We start from the raw sequence: 20,664 nt of genomic DNA on the forward strand, positions 1-20,664 counted from the left end.
TATAGATCAATACGTGCCTTATAGCACATGCAACGACGTGCTACTAAAACATAAAGTAGTCCCTTATTATAATGTAGGCTATATGGTACATAACTGTTTCTGAAACATATTTAGTGAAAAAGCCTCAACTGCTTCCCTGGGCAGAGAATTCCACAGATTCACCACTCTCTGGGAAAAACAGTTTCTCCTCATCTCCGTCCTGAATCTTGAGGCAATATCCCCGAGTTCTAGTTTCATCTACCAATGAAAACAACTTTCCTACTTTTATCCTATCTATCCCTTTCAAAATTTTGCATGGTTCTATAAGATCCCCTCTCATTCTTCTGAACTCCAGAGAGTATAGTCCCAGGCGACTCAATCTCTCCTCATCCCTGGAATCAACCTGGTGAACCAACTCTGCACTGCCTCCAAAGCCAGTATATCCTTCCTCAAGTATGGAGACCGGAACTGCACACAGTACTTCAGGTGCGGCCTTTCAAAATGTTTCGCTATTTCTTCCTTAGTGACAGCTTCAATTATTTTTCCGACTACAGATGTTAAGCTAACTGGCCTATAGTTACCCGTCTTTTGCCTACATCCTTTTTTAAAAAGTGGTGTGACATTTGCTGTTTTCCAATCCACTGGGACGTGCCCAGAGTCTAGGGAGTCTTGATAAATGATTACCATCGCGTCTACTATAACCACTGCCAATTCCTTCAGCACCCTGGGATGCATCCCATCAGGACCAGGGGACTTATCTACCCTCAGACCCTGTAGTTTGTTCATCACTATCTCTTTAGTGACAGTGATTTTATCGAGGTCCTCACCTCCCATTTTGTCCATAACATCCTCCTTTGGCATATTAGATGTGTCCTCCATCATCTGACCTGGGTGATGGGGACCTTAATGATGGACATTGCCTTTTTGAGGCACCGCTCCTTGAAGATGTCCTGGATACTATGGAGGCCAGTGCCCAAAATGGAGCTGACTAAGTTTACAACTCTCTGCATCTTACTTTGATCCTGTACAGTAGTCCCCCACCTCCCACACTGGACGGTGATACAGCCAGTTAGCATGCTCACCGTGGTTCATCTGTAGAAATCCAAGAAATTCAATAAAATCGTGAAAGTCTGTACTCAAAAGATGGACAAACAACCAATATACAAAAAATAACTGTGGATACAAAAGAAAATAATAACAATAATAAATAAACAATTAAATAGAGAGGACAAGAGATGAAGAGACCTTGGAATGCATAGGTTGTGGGAACAGTTCAGTGATGGGGTGAGTGACGTTATCCCCTCTGGTTCAAGAACTTGATGGTTTAGTGGTAATAACTGCTCCTGAACCTGGTGGTGTGAGTCCTGAGAATCCTGTCCCTTTTTCCCTAAAAGCAGCAGTGAAAAGAGAGCATGGCCTTTGTGATGGGGCCTCGATGATGGATGCTGCTTTTCTGTGAGAGTGCTCTGTGTGGATGTGCTTAATGGTGGGGAGGGCCTTACTCACGATTGGCTGGGCTGCATCCACTACAACTTTGCTTTATCTGCCAAAAGCAGAACTTCTCAGTGGCCAAACATTTTAATTCCAATTCACATTCCCACTCTGACATTTTGGACCATAGCCTCCTCTTGTGACAAGATGGAGGGGCAACACCTTATATTCTGTCCGGGTAGCCTCCAACCTGATGGCATGAATAGATAGATAGATATACTTTATTAATCCCAAGGGAAATTGGGTTTCGTTACAGCCGCACCAACCAAGAATAGAGCATAAATACAGCAATACAAAAACCACAAACAATCAAACAACAAAATGCAAACTATGTCAGATGGAAAATAAGTCCAGGACCAGTCTATTGGCTCAGGGTGTCTGACCCTCCACGGGAGGAGCTGCAAGTTCTATGGCCACAGGCAGGAACGACCTCCCGTGCCGCCCAGTGTTGTGTCTCGGTGGAATGTGGCCAAAGTCCAACAGTAAAAAGTTCATTATCCGCTCTACAAACACATTCCTGGATCGTAATATGACCTGGATTGCACCATCCGTTGTTAACCAGAACAGTAAGCACCCACCTCCTTTACGCTTACTGCTCTCAGTGCACTTCCGGTCAGCCCGAACGGTCTGGAAGCCGTCCATGGAGAAGTTTTGATCAGGTATGTCCTCGTGCAGCCCCATTCCAGTAAAACACATCACACTGCACTCCCGAAATGTTCTCTGACGCCTGGCTAGCGCCGTGAACTCGTCCATTTTATTACCCACCGAACTCCTCTTCTCCATAAGTCTCTGTTGTCTCGACCCGGTCCTCTTTCTTCGACTTTGTGATCCCCCTCTGCATCCTCTGTGTGTTTTCCTCCAGTATCGATGTCTCCTTCTGGTAAAATAAAATTTCCCCCACCCTCCCTCTATTTCCCACTCTGGCCCTTTACCTCTTCTCACCTGCCTATTACTTACCCCTGGGTCCCCTCCTACTTCCTTTTCTCCTATGATCCACTCTCCTCTCCTATAAGATTCCTTCTTCTCCGGCCCTTTACCTTTTCCACTCACTTGGCTTCACCTATCACTTTCCAGCTAGTCTTCCCCCTTCCTTTTCAGAACTTAAGAATGGTCTCGGCCAGAAACGTAGATGCTGCCTGACATGAATTCCTCTAGCATTTTATGTGTGTTGCTTTGGACTTCCAGCATCTGCAGACTTTCTCATGTTTATGATCCACTACATTTTGTTGGGTTTTTTATAGTTGGATACAAAAACCTAAAAATATGTGTGATCAGGATCAAGGACAGCTTCCACCCTGCTGTCATAAGATCATGGAATGCCTCACTAGGTCGATAAGGTGGACTCTTGACCTTACAAACTCTGTCACTATGATGTTGCACCTTATCGTTTACCTGAACTGCACTTTCTCCGTAGCTTTTACATTTTATTCTGCATTCTGTTATTGTCTCACCTTGACTACTTCGATGCACGATGTAATGGATTGATCAGTTTGCAAACCTCGGTACATGAGACAACAAAAAAACCAGTTCCCATCTTCTTGCCTTTCAATGGCGGTTGACAGATCAACATTAAGTGAATGACCATCGCCAAGTGAGTGTGGAGGAGAGAGACAGGAGGTCTACCTTCTAAATTCCTCCCCTCCCAAAAAAAATCAAAAGGTCTAATGCTTTTCATTAGATCGAATACACATTCAAGCACATTACGATGGCGGTAATATAAATTTTTCATGTTAAATTCTGTCTGCACCAAGCTGTTAATTTAACAATGGGACTCTTCAAATTTGCTGGGTGCAGCACCGCCTGACTGTCTCTTGGCGGAGCCGCTGAGCCAATGATCGCAGCGTTTTAGAGGAGGCGGCGCAACAAGAGCGAAGAGACTGGCGCCTTCTGAAAGGTCAGCGCAGGTCAACACGACGTCAGTAGATCATGGCTGATGTGGCCAGCAAGTCTTTGAGCGGCCTGCTGTTTGGCCTGGTTCAGATCACCTTTTACCGTAACCCTGCCGTTACCGAGCAGATGCTCAAGGATGAACTCTACCCCGAGCTATCAGAGCAAGATTTCCAAGTTCTGGTGGAGAAAATGAACGGTATCCTACGGGTAGGTGAAGGAGGGAGCGCGACCCCATCAACCGCCAACTGCTCTCCAGAGAACAGCACGCTCCTTTAACATCAGCTTTCTCTAATCCGAGAAATGTGATTGCTGACTTGTCATTTGATGTAGAAATGCATTGTGTAATGCATTTGTTGTACAGCTTTACTGATATAGTTTGATTGGTGTTCGTTAATAGAATCCTCCAAGACCAGTCATTACCACCGAGACAGTAATGTCCTTCAGGAGACCGGTTCAATACCAGTGTCCCAATCTTTCAGAGCCCTCTGCAATCAGTTCATTCACGAATACTTCTATGTATCTATCAATAATTAAAACAAGAGACTACGTTTGCCGGAAATCTGAAAGAAGGAAATTATTGGAAGCACTCGGCAGGTTAGGTCGTGTGTGACAAGAAAGAAATAGATCGAGTGTTGCAGGTCAATGACCTTTGACTAGAGTGGGAAAATAGGAAACCACATGCATTTTATGTTTTGGAGAGGTCTTGGAGTGGAGAGAGTGAACAAAATGTCTTTGGTGTGCTGTGGAGGGGTGGAATTAAGGGTCTCTTGCTATTTAATAAATGTGTGCAGTTAGCCATTGAAATACGACAAAGTATACTTAATGGAAGTGTTGAAAGTGTTATACATTCAGTAGTTTAATATTTTGTTCTGATCAGGCAGTTCCTGTTGGGGGTTGGGTAGGGGGGGTAGTAATCAATACCTCACATTGATGACTGGAACAATTGTACTTAAAATTGCTACTGAGTTCTCTGGGCTGCTTTATGTCCAGTAGGAAGATGATGGCCTTATTTTGAGTGTATATTGGACTTTGTTGTGTCAGTATGGGGGCAGAGTCAGAGGTTAGAGTTGGATGCAGAATTATATTGACAGGAGAGTGGATTTGCAGAGTCAGCTTTGCAGACTGAACAGAGGTGTTTCGCAAAGTGGTCATCCAACCTGCGTTGGTTTCCTCAGTGTAGCGGAGAGCGCATCCTGAATACAGGATGTGATGCACTAAATCTGTAGAGTGCAGGCGGAAGAACTATTCGAGTCTCAGGAGACGAGAAGAGTACTAGAAAAGGTTTCACTTGCTGCTGTGTCATTATGTTAGCAACTACCTCAAGGAAGGGATGGTTGGTAGAGTTGGAAGTGTAAGCCAGGAAATTGCAAATAGTCCACTCTCTTCAGAGTGTTAAATGTAAAAAGAAGATGAATCTGGCTGTGGAATCCTGTTGAAGATTGCAGCAATAACTGAGAATGATCCTTGGAATGTGAAAGCTAGCGGGATGGAAGATGAGAGCAACAAGAACCCTATTCTGGTTCTCGCTGGGCAGAAAGGGCATGTGGAGGTAGATGGCTTGTATACTCTGGTAGAGGGGAGGCCACGGTTGAGATATTTTGGAGGGACTGTAGTGGTAATCAGAACAAATAACAGATGGAGAAGCTATCCTCAAGATTTTCTCATCCATGTCAGTGTATCCGAGATGTCTTCTCAATGTCTTTAACTGTGGCTTCTCATTGATCAGAAGGCTCTCGTTTCCCACATTTCCTCCCTTACCACCCATAATCCAAATCAGAACAACTGTTTGTTTGTTCTCCTCGCCTTCCATCCCTTCAGCGTTCATTCAATGAATTATTTGACATAATTATTGCACCCGAACATGATATAACCACTAGATACATCTTCTCCCTTCCCTTTCAAAACTCCAAGAGAATTATTACGCACACAGTTTCTTCGTTTGCACTGCTAAATGCATTAATCATTCCCTTCTTCTGGTCCGTTGCTATGCAGCTGCAAGTGATGTTATCAATTTCCCATTTATTTATGTCCTGGGGGCGAAACAGTGTTTCTGTGGTGAAGCAATTTCACTGCAGTGCAATCACATCTGAATGTTGGAGTAGTGAAAAAAATTGACGTTGCAGCTCTGATCCAATTAATACAGTTGCAAGAAAAAGTTCGTGAACCCTTTGCAATTACCTGGTTTTCTGCTATAATTACTCATAAAATGTGACCTGATCTTCATCTAAGCCACAATAATAGACAAACACGATCTGTCTAAACTAATAACACACTGACAATTGCGCTTTTCCTTTCTTTATTGAACACGTTATTTAATCGTTCACAGTCCAAGCATGGACAGCCTTCTTCAGGTAATGCCACAGCATCTCAATTGGGTTAAGGTTTGGACTCTGACTTGGCCATTCCAAAACACAAATTATTGTCATTTTAAACCATAATGTTGTTGATTTACCCTTGTGTTTCAGTTCATTATCTTCTTGTTTCATCCAACTTCTATTAAGCTTCAGGTGACGGTCCGCTACCCTGACATTCCCCTGTAAAACGTCTTGATACAATTTGGAATTCATTGTTCCCTCCACGGTTGCAAGCTGTCCAGGCCCTGAGGCAGCAAAGCAGCTCCAAACCATGATGCTCCTACCACCATGCTTCACAGTTGGGGTGAGGTTTTGGTGTTGGTGTGCAGTGCCCTTTTCCTTCCAAATATAACAGTATGCATTTCTGCCAAAAAGTTCAACTTTTGTCTCATCAGTCAACAGAACATTTTCCCAGAGGTGTTGTGGAACATCCAGGTGGTCTTTTACAAACTTGAGAGGTGCAGATTTTTTTTTTGGGTTATCAATTGTTTCCTCCGTGGTGTCCTTCCATGAACTCCATTCCTGATCAGTGTTTTTCTTATAGTGAAAGTTTTGCAGCTCTTTTGCTGTTACCCTTGGGTTCTTTTTCATCTCTCTCAGCATTGTACATTGTGCTCTTTGTGTGATCTTCACAGGATGCACATTTTTTGCAAGAGTAGCAATTATTGAATTTCCTCCATTCGTAGATGGTTTCTCATGAACTGATGATCACTCAGGTCTTTAGAAATGCTTTTGTAGCCTTTCCCAGCTTCATGCATCTTTACAATTCTTCTAAGGTTGTCTGAAGTTTCTTTTGATCGAGGCACAGTGCACATAAACAGATCTTTCTTGAGAAGAGCAGGCTCTGTCAGTAACCTGACTTTGTGTGTCTTTTTATAGGGCAGGGCATCTCTACAACCCACACCTCCAATCATATCTCATTGACTGGAACACCTGACTCCAGATAGCTTTTGCAGAAGGCATTACTCCAGAGGTTCACGTACCTTTTTGCTCCTAGACTGTGAATGTTTAAATGGTGTACTCAGTATTGATGAGAAGAAGGACATTGTTTGTGTGTTATTAGTTTAGTCAGATTGTGTTTGTCTATTATTGTGATTTGGATGAAGATCAGACTACATTTTCTGAGTAATGCAGAAAACCAGGTAATTGCAAAGGGTTCAGAAACTTTTTCTTGCAACTATATTTGATATAATTGGTATAACTCCATAAAATACAGGTGGAAGAAAATGTTTGTGGACCCTTTGCAGAATTTTCTACTCCCTACAGAATTTTCTACTTCCTCCTTTGACTGTACACCAAAGTTCATGTGTTCCTCAATATTTCTTTGGTCCTGAACATTCATTTTGTGTGTCAGACTCATATTAGTCCTTCTGAAGTGCATTATTCAGGGAGTTTTGTATTTGGATTTACATCAGAAAAGAATGATAGAGGGTAATTTTCATGTCAGGATGGCGAATTGTCTGCAGGGGAGTATTCCTGTTGTCAGCTGCTCTTATTATTGATTCTTGAGGTTGCAGTTTTAGAATGAGTGAATGCACTGTTTTTATAGACCATGTGTACAGACGAGGTGGACAAGGTACACTAGCACAGATAAATCTGTATGTGTAAGTTATTAGATTGGATACATGTCAACAAGATTACTTTATCTTGTAAGGGATTGCGCCCCTTAAGAACCTATGGAGCTGCACTCAATCAGGTAAGTGGGCAGCATTCTGGCTGAAAATCAACTCATCCTTTGTTTGAAAGATTGGATTTGTGGAAACGAGCCCCAGATTTTACATTGCAATTTTCCAGCCTGTGGCTTGACCTTATCTTGCAGTAATATTCATGTGCCTGTACCAATTGAGTAGGTCATTGATGTTCCAAGTATGCTTACAGTGGTGCTGTGTGAGGCAGTTCAGAGATGATAATGGTGATGAATGTTAAATCTGTGTGGCTAGATTACACCTGTTGGCACTTTTTTGTTGTGAATGTTATTTGCTTGTTATCACCTTGCGCCTGTTACTTGCAATAATGGTTTTGGCTGAGAGGTTTGAACTTAGTGTGATCATCGGCTGACAATCAACATGACACAATGGAAGGTGGTTCACTGAAGAAACTAGAGGTGAATGGGCCTTGGGTATAGGTGAATGAATTGTTCAGCACATTGTCTTAGGGCTGAGGTGGCTGATTTCCAAAGAGCACAACCATTTTATTTTGTGTAGGGCAGAGGTTCCTAACCTGGGGCCCACCAATCCCCTGATTTTTAGTATTGGTCCATGGAAAAATAAAGTTGGGGAACCCCTTGTGTAGGGAATGGTTCTAGTTCATTTTTCACCCTTCATTCTTACTGAGCACTTTTACCAGACTTGTTGATGCCAAGGGGAAAAGTTCATACCTCCATTGGAATTGAGCTATTTTATTCATATTTTAACCAAGATTGGAATGTATGGCTGCCAGAACCACAGATGCCTTTTCATAAATATCACTTATGACATTATTGCTGATACTTTTATATCATTGAGCTAAAATCTCCAACTTGTGGTCCCCACTTGGTTCACTGCTTTGATTTTTTTTCTTGGACACCTTGATTATCATGCCTGGTCAAATGCTTGTTTGGTTTAGGGCAGACATTCCCTCCTTTCTTGTGGATTTCAGCCCTTGTTCTTGAGCAAGTCTGTAATGAGACGCGAGTGTGAGTCGTTGAGTAATACAGCAGAGAGATGGGCCCTTTGGCCGAACTGGTCCATGCCAGTTCTGCTGGTCCCAGTTGCCCACGTTTATCCCATAACCTCTGAGCCCCTCCCCTCATGTACTTATTCAAATGCCTTTTAGATGTTGCAATTTTCCCTGTCTTGACCATTTTCTTGAGCAGTTCATTCCAAGAACTCACTGTCCTCTGTGTAAACAAGTTACTTGTTGGGTAACACACACAATGCAGGAGGAACTCAGCAGGTCAGGCAGTATTCATGGAAAAGAGTGAACAGTTGACGTTTTAGGAAACTGTCAAGGGTTTATTCAAACTAATTCTTGTATATGGCAAATACTTTAACATGATCATTGCAATTTACTTAATAACATTCATTAACACATTTTCAAGCATTCAAATTCTGTACATCATACATCTTGAATGTGGAAATTTTAATTTTATTTCCAATATTAAATATTTCCCTCCTTCCCTTTTTTCCATGAAGAAGCTGAGAGGGTTCATTGACTTGTCATTTCTATCTGTAGATTTCAAATGATTCAGACTTGATTTTGGCACTTAGCCTCACTTTTGCCAGTGTTATAAGGACATTGTGATGATGTCCTCTAGTTAGCTATTTAATTGTTCAACACAACTGTCATTGTTATATCTCATTGGATGATCTTGTTGCACTATTACAGATTGTCAGGTACGATGTTGTGGCCATTGCTGAATCATGGCTGAAGGATAATAGTAGTTGGGAGTTGAATGTCCAAGGTTACATGTTGTATCAGAGGAATAGGAAGGTAGGCAGAGGGGGTGGTGTGGTTTTGGTGGTAAAGAATGGCATCAAATCAGTAGAAAGATGTGACACAGGATTAGAAGATGTTGAATCCTTGTGGATTGAGTTAAGGAAGTGTAAGGGTAAAAGAGTCTTTTTGGCAGTGATATACAGGCCTCCCAATAGTAGCTGGAATGTGGACTACAGATTACAATGGGAAGTAGAAAAGGAATTCAAAAGGGAATGTTACGATAGTCATGGGAGATTTCAAAATGCAGGTTGATTGGGGAAAATCAGGTTGGCAGTGGATCTCGAAAGTGAGTTGTTGAATGCCTACAACTTGGCTTTTTAAAGCAGTTTGTTGTGAGCCTACTAGGGGATCAACTATACTGTATTGGGTGTTGTGAAATGAACTGGAGGTGATTAGGGAGCTTAAGGTAAAAGAACCCTTAGGAGGCAGTGATTACAATTTGATTGAGTTCAACTTGAAATACGATACAGAGAAAGTGAAGTCTGACATAGCAGTATTTCAGTGGAGTGAAGGAAGTTATGGTGGTATGAGAGAGGAGTTGGCCAAAGTAATTGGAAAGAGATGCTGCCAAGGATGAACGCAGAGCAGCAATGGTGTGAGTTTCTAGGAAAAATGAGGAAGGTGCAGGATAAATGTATTCCAAAAATGAAGAAGTTCTCAAATGGCAAAATATTACAACCATGGGAAGTCAAAGCTAATGTAAAAGCAAAAGAGAGGGCACACAAAAAAGCAAAAATTAGCAGGAAGATAAAGAATTGGGAAGCTTTTAAAAACCTACAGAGAGCAACGGGAGGAATCATTAGGAGGGAAAAGTTGAAATATGAAAGCAAGCTGGCAAACAATATCGAAGTGGATAGTGAAAGCTTTTTTAGTATGTTTAAAAAAAAGAGAGATGAGAGTGGATGTAGGACCACCAGAAAATGAGGCCAGAGAAATAATAATGGGGACCAAGGAAACGGCAGATGAGTATTTTGGATCAGCCTTCTCTGTGGGAAACACTAGAAGTGTGCCAGATGTTGAAGGGTGTGAGGGAAGAGAAGTGAGTGCAGTTACTATTACAAGAGAGAAGGTGCTCAAAAAGCTGAAAGACCTCAGGGTACATAAGTCACCTGGACCAGATGAACTACACCTTAAGCTTTTGAAAGAGGTAGTGGTTGAGATTGTGGAGGCATGAGTAATGATCTTTCAAAAATCATTGGACTCTGGCATAGTGCCAGAGGACTGGAATATTTCAAATGTCTTTCCACTCTTTAAGAAAGGAGGGAGGCAGCAGAAAGGAAATTATAGACCAGTGAGTCTGATCTCAGTGGTTGGGAAAATGTCGGAGTGAATTGTGAAGGATGAAGTGATGGAGTACTTGTTGACACAGGACAAGATAGGACAAAGTCAGCATGGTTTCCTTAAGGGAAAATCTTGCCTGACGAACCTGTTGGAATTCTTTGAAGAGAATACAAGTAGGATAGATAAAGGGGATGCAGTGGATGTTGTATATTTGGACTTTCAGAAGCCCTGTGACAAGGAACCACACATGAGGCTGCTTACCAAATTAAGAGGCAATGGCGTTACTGGCATGTTTAGAGCATTGGCTGATTGGGAGGAGGCAGCGAGTGGGAATAAAAGGATTGTTTTCTGGTTGGCTGTCAGTGACTAGTGGTGTTCCGCAGGAGTCGGTGTTGGTACCACTTCTTTTCATGCTGTATATCAATAATTTAGATGATGGAATAGATGGCTTTGTTGCCAGTTGTGCAGATTATGCAAAGATTGGTGGAGGGGCAGGTAATGTTGAGGAAGCAGGCTGCAGAAGGACAGACAATTTAGGAGAATGGGCAAGAAAATGGCAATTGAAATACAATGTTGGAAAATGCATGGTCATGCACTTTGGTAGTAGAAATAAATGTGCAGACTATTTTCTAAACAGAGAAAATCCAAAAACCTGAGATGCAAACAGAGCAGCCTAAAGGTTAACTTGTAGGTAGAGTCAGTGGTGAGGAAGGCTAATGCAATGTTAACATTCATTTCAAGAGGTCTAGAATACAAAAGCAGGGATGTGATGCTGAGGCTTTATAAAGAATTGGTGAGGCCTCACCTTGAATATTGTGAACATTTTTGGGCTCCTCATCTAAGAAAAGATGTGCTAACAATGGAAAAGTTTCAGAGAAGGTTCACAAAGATGATTCTAGGAATGAAAGGGTTATCATACGAGGAACATCTGTTAGCTCCGGGTCTGTACTTGTTAAAATTTAGAATGATGAGTGGAAACTATCAATGAAAGCTATCAAATGACTTAGACAGAGTAGATGTGGAAAGGATGTTTCCCATGGTGGGAGAGTCTAGGACAAGAGGGCACAGTGTTAGGGTAGAGGGGTGTCCATTTAAAACAGATGCAGATAAATTTCTTTAGCCTGCAGGTGGTGAATTTTTGGAATTTGTTGCCACAGGCAGCTGTGGAGGCCAGATCATTGGGTGTATTTAAGACTGAGCTTGATAGGTTCTTGATTGGACATGGCATCAAAGGTTATGGGGAGAAGGTTGAGGAGGGGAAAAAGGATCAGCCTTGACTGAATGGCAGAGCAGACTCGATGGGCCAAATGGCCTAATTCTGCTTCTGTGTCTTATGATCTTGATAATTGGGCAGGGCAGGTGTTTGCAGAGTATCTAATCTTACCTTCAGGAAAATTAATTGCTACAAAACTTAATTGTAGGATTTCTTTTGTTTATATTTCAGATTTTTGCATATTCTTCTAAATAGGAACTGCTATCAGGAGAAATAAAACAAGCAGCTGATTGTTATGGCTTGTCATAACGATCAGCACCTTGTGGTCAGCTGACTTTCACTGATTCCTCGTTGTTCAGATCAAGAGCTCAATTGTTCTGGGGTAAAGTGTTTAAGTAGTCATACTGGGAAGTGAGAGTTTGGGTTGAGTTTTGAGTCTGGTGCAGTCTTCCAGAATTAAGGGTTATTTCAATCTCTAGCTTGTTCTATTGTCTGGCTTCAGGTCTCATCAGTAGGTATAGGCGAGTGAACACACCAAATTGGTAACAAGGTGCTGTATTATATCAACTTGGCAATTTCAGCAAAAGACTTGCACGCAATCCTGTAACAGAAGCAAGCTCAATTGAGGCTGCTAAGCTGAAGTTAATTAAAATGCTAACCAGCAGGTTGTCAGTGAGTTCAACTACATCAGTGTCAAACACTGAACAGGACTCATTTGAGTCGATTGTTGTGTACATTTCCAATTTACAGTTTGATGCTGCTTCGGAAGTTGTGTTTGAATTATGGTTTTAGCACTATAAAGATGTATTCTGTGTCCAGTTTGCCAGTAAAGTCGACTCCTGGAAAACATGCCCTTTGCTCTGAAGTGTTGGGTACTGCTGAACATGAATGCCATTTCAACTTCATTCTGTTTAAGAACCTGTGGGACTTAGCATTTGATGAAACTGACCAACAGCTAACAAGCATTTTTGGAGAGCAGCCATCTCTCATCAGTATAGGCTACCATTGTCTAAAACTTGTTAAACAAGATGCCATTGACTTTATTACATGCACCAGTATTGTCAATTACAAATATGAAAAGTTCAAGCTGCTGTTCAAATGTCTGATTTTTTTTTTGTTTGTGCACTTCAAACACCTGCTGAGGCAGATATACATAAACTGCTCCTGGCCACACTGGAGCACAGCACTGATAAGATGCTATGAGCTGTTACTCAAGAATGTCAGCATTTGATCAACCTGAAACTCTATTCTAACAGACTAAGGTCAATGCAGTGTCTAGGTGCCCAGACATCATCACTCACCAGATCTACAAGTGGCCAAACACAGCCTGTTGGAACTGTGGTGCTTTGTATTATGCAAGAAAATACAAATACAAGAAACACATTTGCAGTAAATGCCATTGCCATGGTCACAAAAAAGTCTTTTGCCATCCTTCACTGTGTTCAAGGCCAGTGCAGCAGAGAAGTCTATGGATAAATTGAGATGGAAGCCTTGGAAGTCATCTTTGCTGTGAAGAAGTTCAACAAGATGCTTAATGACAGACACTTCACCCTCACTGATCTCAAACCTGTGATGTTCATTTTCAGGTCAAAGAAAGCCATGCCAGTGTATACAGCCAACTGTCTGCAAAGGTGAGCAATGATATTATTTGCCTATGATTTTTAAATCAAATACACAACATCCCAGAAACTTGGTCAGGCAGATGACCTCTCCAGACTTGGGAACCAGCAGGTTAGTGAAATTGAAGATGTTGCTGTGATTTCAATTGATTGAGGTCCTCCAGGTTATTTCAGATGCTGCTGAAGGTCTTCCAGTCACAGGCAACAAAATCAGAGCAGAAACAGCTGCAGATCCTCTTCTTCAAAGTATCTCCAGATGCCTCATTAATGGATGGGCAGGCAAGGTTGAGGATGATGTTGTACCCTTTTGTTGCCATCATGCATTGCTCTCTACTGTGGACTCTTGCCTAATGTTTGAAGAAACAATAGCAATTCCACACATACTTCAGAGTAAAAAAGTATGAAAACAATTCCACCGTGGTCAGCCAGGCATCAAGAAGCTTTGTGTACTGGCCTAGTATAGACAAAGATACCACACCCATATGCAGGCAGTGTACTCAGTGCTCTGTGGCAGCGAAGAATCCAAGTAGAGCCAATCCACAACCCTGGCCAAGGGGTACCAGACCTTGGAGTTGAGTGCGTAATGACTTTGCTGGCCCAATCAACAGGTGTACCTACCCTGTCCCGGTTGAAACCTATTCCAAATGGCCAGAAGTACTATCTATCAAGTCAACAAATGACAGAGGCCACCACTCAACAGCTGCTGCAGATCTTCAGCCACTTCGGGATGCTAGAAACAGTTGTTTCTAGCACTGGCACTCAATTTAGTTCACAGCAGTTTGCTGCAGTCTACCAGAACACTGAAATTGTCCACATCTGCTCTCTCCCCGCCCCCCCCCCATATCATCCACAGTCTAACGGAGAGGTCTTGTGGTTACCTTCAAACTATTGCTTTTAAATCAAAGGGAAGGAGCATCGTCTGAGGCTCTCAACCCATTCCTACCGACAAATCAAACAACACCGCATCTGGGCCTTGAGGGGAAGTCTCCAGCTGAAGTGCTTTTGGGAAGAAGACTGCACAGTGTTGTTGTGGTACTGCTCTATGAAGTTATCATAGACAAATGTCACTGGTGACACCACATCAACCAGTTATGGCCGCGTTCTCCCAAAAGCACCACAAGTTTGTTGGGCAGATGTTCAAACACAGAGCTGGACCTTCAACTCCTCCTGGAAGGGGTCAAATTACCCAAACCAAACCTATCACCAGCGGTAAGCAATATCACAAGAAAGTGAGAGCCTGTAACTGCTAAGGAGGACTAATTTTCAGCATAAACGGGTCGTTTCATTCCAAGTCAACCCTTGGCTCAAATCCTACAAGTCATCATCTTCAAGAGGGAGGTGTTATGATGAGCCAAAACAATCATACCTAGCAGCCAGCGGAAACCAATCCCAGGCTGACTTTCACTGGTTGTTGTTCCAGTCAAGGACTCGATTGTCTTAGATAAACCATTTAAATAGTCATTCTGCTGAGTGTGATTTTGGGTTGAGTTTTGAGACTAGTTTAGTTTTACTGAGCAAAGGGTCATTCATTTTGAATTCTATACATTTCTATTATCTGTCTTTGAGTCTCATCAGTTGTTTAAGGCAAACGAACATGTCAACGATGTAACAGTTTGGTGTTTTAATGACTGTATCATGTCCTGTTGAATTGGTTCTGCTCAAATATGGCATTTTATTTCTTTGCGTCTGGTTTACGACATGCACTTGACTGATTCAGTTGCACTTGAAGGGACATGAAATCAGAGCTAGTTCTTGTGTTAATGACACAACTAGGTGCAGAAATAAGCACCAGTTCTTTCAGTAATTTCAGTCCTTACTTGCTGCAACACTATATTGCCACCAGAGGTTCCCCATGTGCTTTGTAACAACGGCTGGAGTATTAATGCATTATCTCTCATTGTAATTTACAACCACCCAAATACAGGCGTTTTAGCATTAGAATACTTTTTGTGATTACTTTCCACTTAATTTTAAATTGTACTACTTTGTATCAGTGACAAATTGTAAACCGAAATTTTTGAAGATGCGGATGAGGGGTCACTCCCTCCAACAAGCAATCAGGTCCTTGTCAAATGCAGCAGAAGAAAGCAGCAATTGGATTTGGATTAAAAGGAAAGACAACAACTGGGCTGCAAGATGAAGACAGGAGGGTATGGAACTGAGGGGTGTGTATCTGGGAGGCCACATAGCACCTTTGAGCCCTCTGGAGACGTTGCAGGCTTATCAACGAAATGTCAAAGAAGGAGGGTGCCCACCTGATACCCCGATGACGTACCTACCCTCCCTCCTTGTCACTACTCCAAGCCCACTGCCAATATTGAGAGTGCCGACTTACCATAGGGATTGAAACATCAAGTCCTAGTAGCTCCACTACAGTGTCATGGTAGTTGCCAACTTTCATGGTAGTTTAAAAACTCTTCAAATGGTGCACAGGATTAGGTTAGGTGTGTGTTCATCCTGCACATGAAAACAGTTGTTGGGTTGTACACAATTTGTTTTGGGCCTTTTTTTAAAATTGTGATTGGTACTTTTTGAGTTTGATATCACAAGCTCAAGTGAGTTTGCTCTTTGAGCCACACTTATTTGCTTATTGATGTTCCTTCTGATATTTCTTTGACCTTCAGTTTTCAAATTTAAATGTTTCATAACCTAGCATTTACTTTGGTGAAGCGTAGAAGAGGTTATTAATTGCAAAATTGAGAGAACCAAGAGTGGTTTCCTGAGGGAAATATTTTCCCTCAGCCCTCAACACATAAACAAAAGAAAATGCTCAAAGCACAGAGGGTTAGGCAGCACAAGTGTGGGAGCAGAGTTAGTTTTTCCGGCCAATAATCCTTTGTCAGAACAAAAGAAGTGAACATTTCTGTATTGGAGAAACCTTTTGTGTAATATTTGAATGTTGTACCGGAAACCTCTGTTTGGTCTGCAAAGGTGGGTTCAATTTGTGGTTGCTATTCATTTTAAGTCTCTGCCCCACTCTCACTCTGACCTCTGTTTTTAGCCTCCTATGTTGCTCTCATGATGCCCAATGTAAGCTTCCAGAACAGCATCTCATCACCTGTATATATATTTTTAAACCTTCATGACTTAATAGTGCATTTATCAATTTCAGACATGTGCAATAGGATGCATTTGAGTTTTTAATGGGAGTGACTTCTCAATTGTCTCCTGTTTTAGTAGTGGAATTGGCAATTAATTGCTCATTTCAGTGACAAAATGTTATTTTTAAAAAAATCTAATAGCATTGTATTTGAAATCCTTTGCACTTGACTTTCAGATTCAAACTATAAGGTGATTTATTTCAAAAGTGCTTGCAAAGTTAAATTATACCTGATGGCAGCAATAGCATTACAATTGGAATCAAATGATTGTTAGTACATTACTAATAATTTTGGTGAATTAAAAATAGAAAATGCAATGTCTATTCAGTAGATCACTTAGCATTTAGTAAAATAACCAGGCATATCACTGATACAATTTGATGCAGGAATAGAACGAAGAGAGGCACCACAAAATTAAAATTTAAGATCAAGATTCAAACTTAAATATCACATGTACATCAAAATATACAGTGAAATGCATAGTTTGCATTAACAGCAAGAAAATATTATCAATTTGAGGTGGAATAAATGTTAGAGAAGTGTTTTGGATTGATGATAAAATGACACAAAATTCTCTCTTATAATAGTAGCCTTGCTTCTCTGTCCAATGTGTTAAGTATGTCAAGAAATTTCTAAATTGATTAATTTCAAATTGAAAACATCATCAGTATTTAACTTGGGATTTATTCGTGTAGCAAAAAATAGCCACAGTACTTTCTGTTGGCATTATTATGAAATATCTTTAAGGATAAAAGCAGTAAATTTCATAATGGTACAAATCCTTAAAATGGCTGTGTTGTATTTGAGCCAACAAAATGGCTCATAATCTGCCTTTCTTGTATTACTAACTGATAAAATAAAATGCTGACTAACTCCTTCCTTTTTTGGCATAAAATATGCAGAAAACTATTGAGTAAATTATGTATCACATGAATATGATCTGAGTAATTGTCACAACCCATTTATGTTGTGGGGAGCTGTAATTTTAGTGAAGTTTCTTCTGTAGTTTCATTGTCCAAATTGTTTAGTCAGTTTGGGGCAGCAAAAATTAAGGGTCAGTGACATTTGTTTTCAAGCAAGGGATCTTGCTGGTCATGTTCCACTGCACTAGCTACCCTTTTCCTCCTTGGTTAGTTTTAAAAATCTGACATTAGGCGTGGAATATTAATGAACATTAATTTTTCTGTCAACATTTATCATTAAGACTGCCAAGTTAAATATGGGACAAATGTGTTTATAGACAACACACCTTGTAATCTGCAACAAATCATATGAATTGAAATCCTATTTGTGTGCTGTAAACTTGTTAACCTCCTCACTGTCCTCATGTCCTCAACCCATGATATTTACTATTTGGGCCTGGGGGTTCAAGACCATTATAGTGGGCTCTCTTATGCTCTCCAAATATATTCATTTGTTGTTTTATGAATTAATTCATGAGTTCCTGGTCCTCAGTTAATTTATTATTAGTTTTCTGAGTTGTTTAATTTTCTGTAGCTCTCCTCTGTTTAATACATATGAAAGATACTCTGTATATGTTTCATTAATTCACTGCTGACTAAACTGGATTACTGTGTTGATCTCTATTGTTTTGCACTTTGAGTTATGTAGACTTGATTGCCCGTGGCTTCTTACCTTTTTAAAAAAAAGTTCTGTTTTGATATTTAATTTCTATCTTGTTACTATTGCAAATGATTGCACTATTATTACTTCATTCTTAGGGAATTTTGCTTTTGGTTCATCAGTTCTGAACTCTGCAATGCCATAGGACGATGATGAGTATTCTTAAAAGGTACAGGCAACAAGCGTTTTTTTACAGGAATGGCATTTGGAAGCATGCAGCATGAAAGTAGACCTTTGGCCCAACTACTCCATGCCAACCAAGGTTCCCATCAAAACTAGTCGCATTTACATGTGTTTGGCCCATGTACCCCGTCCAAGTATCTTTTTAAATGTTATTAATGCACCTGCTTCAACAATTTCCTTTGGCAGCTCATATTCTATGCACGGACTTCCTTCGGGGTGAAGAAGTTGCCTCTTGGGTTCTGTAAAATATTTTCCTCTGCTATTAAACCTGTGCTCACTACCTCTTGATTCTCCAACCCAGGGGAAAAAAGTGTGCATATCTATGCCCCTGATGATTTTATACACCTCGATAAGAGTCCCTCTCAGTCTCTACACTGCACTGAAGTCCCAAGCTGTCTCCATAACTCAGTCCCTTGAATCCTCTGAACTCATTTGGGCGAAATAGATTCTCTGCATTCTTTTCGGCTTCGTAGATTCTCTACCAGGCTGACCAAAACTGAACACTATATTCCAGATGTGGCCTCACCAGTATCTTATGCAAATGCAGTATTACATCCCAATGTGTACTCCGAGCCCAGACTGATACACGTCAAAGGCCTCCATGTTTATCTGATACACCACTTTCAGGGAACCATGGACTTGTATTCTTAGGTTGCTCTGTTCAACAACACTCCCTAGATCCTGACCAGTTGTTGTGAAAGTCTACCCTCATTTTGTCTTTCCAAAATGCAGAGTCTCACACTATCTAAATTAAGTTGTTTTTGTTATTCCTCACCTGCTTATCCAGCTGATAACAATCTTCTCTGTCAGTGACACCACCTATTTTAGTATCATCTGCAAGCTTACTAACTATCCTTAGTAAGTATGTCTTTGATCTCACTTAATAGTTACATTGCTCAAACTAAATATAGAATTTTGTGTATTTTTTTCTCTCTCGCTTGGCTCCTGCCCCAAAACATCCAAAAACTAATTTATTACAAAGGATGGGAAACTAAAATTTTGTTACAGTTTCACTTTTTTGAGCTTAGTATGTGGAAATAACACTTTAAAACATTGTTTTGAGTCAAAGCTGTGTTAGAATACCTTTTTTGATTTAGTATGTTAATGACTTTTCTGTTTGTCTTCATGATCACTTTCATTTCACATTGGGTGGGTTTGCTTTTCAGTTGGCTGCCAGTTTCAAAGATTGCTGCTTCTGTTGATAATAAAGATGAGTGATCAAATACAGAAAGTTCATTTTTATGCAGCATATTTGCTTATGAATTAATGACATCGAGTTTTGCTGAGTTGCATTCCCTTTTAATTTTCCCATTTGTGATTAGCCTTTTGTTGAACCACTTCAACATGTGTGGTCAAGGTTGTAGCATTTTGGTATAATTTGATTGTTAATCAAATCAAGTTTGCATTTAATTGTCATTAAACCATACATATATCCCCATGAATACAGCCAAACGAAACAGTGTTCCTCCGGGGCCAGGGTGCAAAACATGAAACCACAGCCATATAGCACATATTATGAGGCTCTCTGTTGGTCGAGGTTGACTATGGATGTTGCAACCCAGCTGTCTACTGTTACACGTGGTAGGGCAATACGATACAGAGAGCAAGCTGTTGTGCAGATAGCAGGCTCCCCCTTTCCACGTAGCTGATGACAGTTGAACACCGGCATTGCAGGAATTGCCAGTTGGTGTTGAACTCAATGAAGGACTGCCGAAGGAACTCCAGCTCTGGATTTTTCCTTGGGGTTTGCTCTCAAAGCTTTCCCCATGAGTGTTGTAGCTGCAAGGCAGTGGAGGTTTGAGATCAGAGATTTCCTTCTGGATGAGCTGCCAACTATGGCTGATAAGCTGCATCTGCCCAGAGAAACTGGTTTTTCAGGTGCTTGTCACCCACCTTTGCCCCTTCTCTGGTCTGTAGAAACAGCTCCGCTGGGCTTGGTAGCTAAACCACATGTGAAGACCAGGAGCCGAACTTGGTTGTCAGAGGTTATTTGCGATGCATGCCATTGGGAGCATTTAATTGATAGTAGGAACTGATCCCGACTACCACCCCTGGCTATAACAACTTAAGGAACCGTAGTACATATAAGATATCAATAAACGTATACACTCAGACCCCGCTTAACACTGGGAATGCGTTCCTTGACGGTGGAGCGTATGTTAATCGGTGTTATGCATCATTATAACATTATGTAAATAGACATGTGCCTGATTTTTAAAAAAAAAACCCGAGGTACATATATTATGCATACACAGTAATTCGTGGAGTAACAAACACGCAGGTAGGCCTGACCAGTACGTCGGTGAAGCAGCAACACATCGCAGCAGCGGCGGCGGAGGGAAGTGGGTGGTGGTCACATCCCAGAGGAGGGATCAGGCTGTGGGTCCTCTAAATTTGACTGCTTCTTCGAGTAGGCATTGATATTTGACTGCCTTTTCTTAAGTTTCAGTCGG

At 41.2% G+C, this 20,664-nt stretch overlaps 1 protein-coding gene across 3 annotated transcripts in view; it reads left to right on the forward strand.

Annotated features, from left to right (window-relative positions):
* The first annotated feature begins 3,355 nt into the window (after positions 1 to 3,355).
* The window catches only part of commd1 (copper metabolism (Murr1) domain containing 1), a 104,082-nt gene continuing 86,773 nt past the window's right edge, over positions 3,356 to 20,664 (forward strand). For 2 of the 3 annotated variants that reach the window (XM_063056060.1, XM_063056062.1), the window contains exons 1-2: positions 3,356 to 3,567; positions 13,272 to 13,316. In XM_063056060.1, the coding sequence (XP_062912130.1) occupies positions 3,397 to 3,567; positions 13,272 to 13,316 (216 nt within the window). In that variant the 5' untranslated portion in view covers positions 3,356 to 3,396. The remainder of the gene's footprint in view (positions 3,568 to 13,271; positions 13,317 to 20,664) is intronic. The other variant, XM_063056061.1, reaches the window with a different exon arrangement.

The sequence above is a fragment of the Mobula hypostoma genome, chromosome 8, assembly GCF_963921235.1.
Source record: "Mobula hypostoma chromosome 8, sMobHyp1.1, whole genome shotgun sequence".
In the NCBI taxonomy this organism is placed as follows: domain Eukaryota; kingdom Metazoa; phylum Chordata; class Chondrichthyes; order Myliobatiformes; family Myliobatidae; genus Mobula; species Mobula hypostoma.